Source organism: Colobus angolensis, unplaced genomic scaffold (assembly GCF_000951035.1).
Source record: "Colobus angolensis palliatus isolate OR3802 unplaced genomic scaffold, Cang.pa_1.0 Scaffold183, whole genome shotgun sequence".
Lineage (NCBI taxonomy): Eukaryota > Metazoa > Chordata > Mammalia > Primates > Cercopithecidae > Colobus > Colobus angolensis.
The window spans coordinates 790935-792098 of NW_012114966.1; the positions used below are offsets into that span (position 1 = coordinate 790935).

Below are 1164 nucleotides of genomic sequence, written 5' to 3' on the forward strand. Positions count from 1 at the left end.
CCTGCCTCTCCCTGAGGCGGCCCCGGCCCAGGCCCAGGCCGACTCGCTTACCGTCTACCTGGTGGTGGCGTTGGCCTCGGTGTCGTCGCTGTTCCTCTTGTCGGTGCTCCTGTTCGTGGCGGTGCGGTTGTGCAGGAGGAGCAGGGCGGCCTCGGTGGGTCGCTGCTCTGTGCCCGAGGGCCACTTTCCAGGGCATCTGGTGGACGTGAGCGGCACCGGGACCCTATCGCAGAGTTATCAGTACGAGGTGTGTCTGACTGGAGGCTCTGAAAGTAATGATTTCAAGTTCTTGAAGCCTATATTACCCAATATTCTGAGCCAGGACTCTAGGAGGAAATCAGAATATCTAGAATAGTGTAGATATCTGAAGCTTTCCTATCGTCTGCTAATTTTGTCTTCCTCACTTTTCACCTTAGTTTTTTTAACCCTTTAGTAATCTTTAATTCTACTTTTTAAAAAATTTCTGCTATTGTCTTTAGTAATGTTACTTATTTCCTTGGCCTGGTTGTTAATTAGTTTTCAAATTATTGTATTATTATAAATATTTTATATCAGGAAATTTCATATTTCTGAATAAATTAATAGTATTCCCATATCCCGAAGGGTAATATGAAAGTTAACCCCACCTAATAAACATAACTCTAATTTTGAAAGTACCTGTCATACTATATGACACTACATAAGAATATGATTTTTGAAGTCATATTTTAAAGTTTTTTTATAGTTTTTCTTATTTACACAGCTCTGATTTTTTGATAAAAGCTCGGGGTGTAATCATTTCATATTTATCCACGTGTAATTTATTCCAAGCTTCATATTTGGAGTATTATTTTTCCAATAGGGAGCAACATGAATAATTTTAAGCTACTGTTTTCAAGATCACACTTATAAGCGTTAGACTTTCATTCTAAAACACATGTCATGTCATAAAAATATATCTGCATAACATATTCTTTCTCATGTAAATTAACATAGAAAAGACTGATGGGTTCTTTCTTATCTCTATCTAACGTTATGATCCTATTGGGGGCTGGACAGGCTTTCTAATACCCACATTTCCTGTGTTTAAGGTGTTCCTATAAGGCTAATAGACACTAGGACCAACTAATTCATGTCCTGTAATTTCCTCTTACCACAGCAGGAAAATCTTAATTGAGTCCCAAA

The 1164-nt window shown here is 38.8% G+C and overlaps 1 protein-coding gene across 1 annotated transcript in view; it reads left to right on the forward strand.

Moving 5' to 3' along the window:
- Positions 1-922, forward strand: part of LOC105510149 (protocadherin beta-15-like) — a 3674-nt gene extending 2752 nt beyond the window's left edge. The window contains exon 3 of the mRNA XM_011939780.1: positions 15-922. Coding sequence (XP_011795170.1) covers positions 15-355 — 341 coding nt within the window. The 3' untranslated portion in view covers positions 356-922. The remainder of the gene's footprint in view (positions 1-14) is intronic.
- The last annotated feature ends 242 nt before the right edge of the window (positions 923-1164 follow it).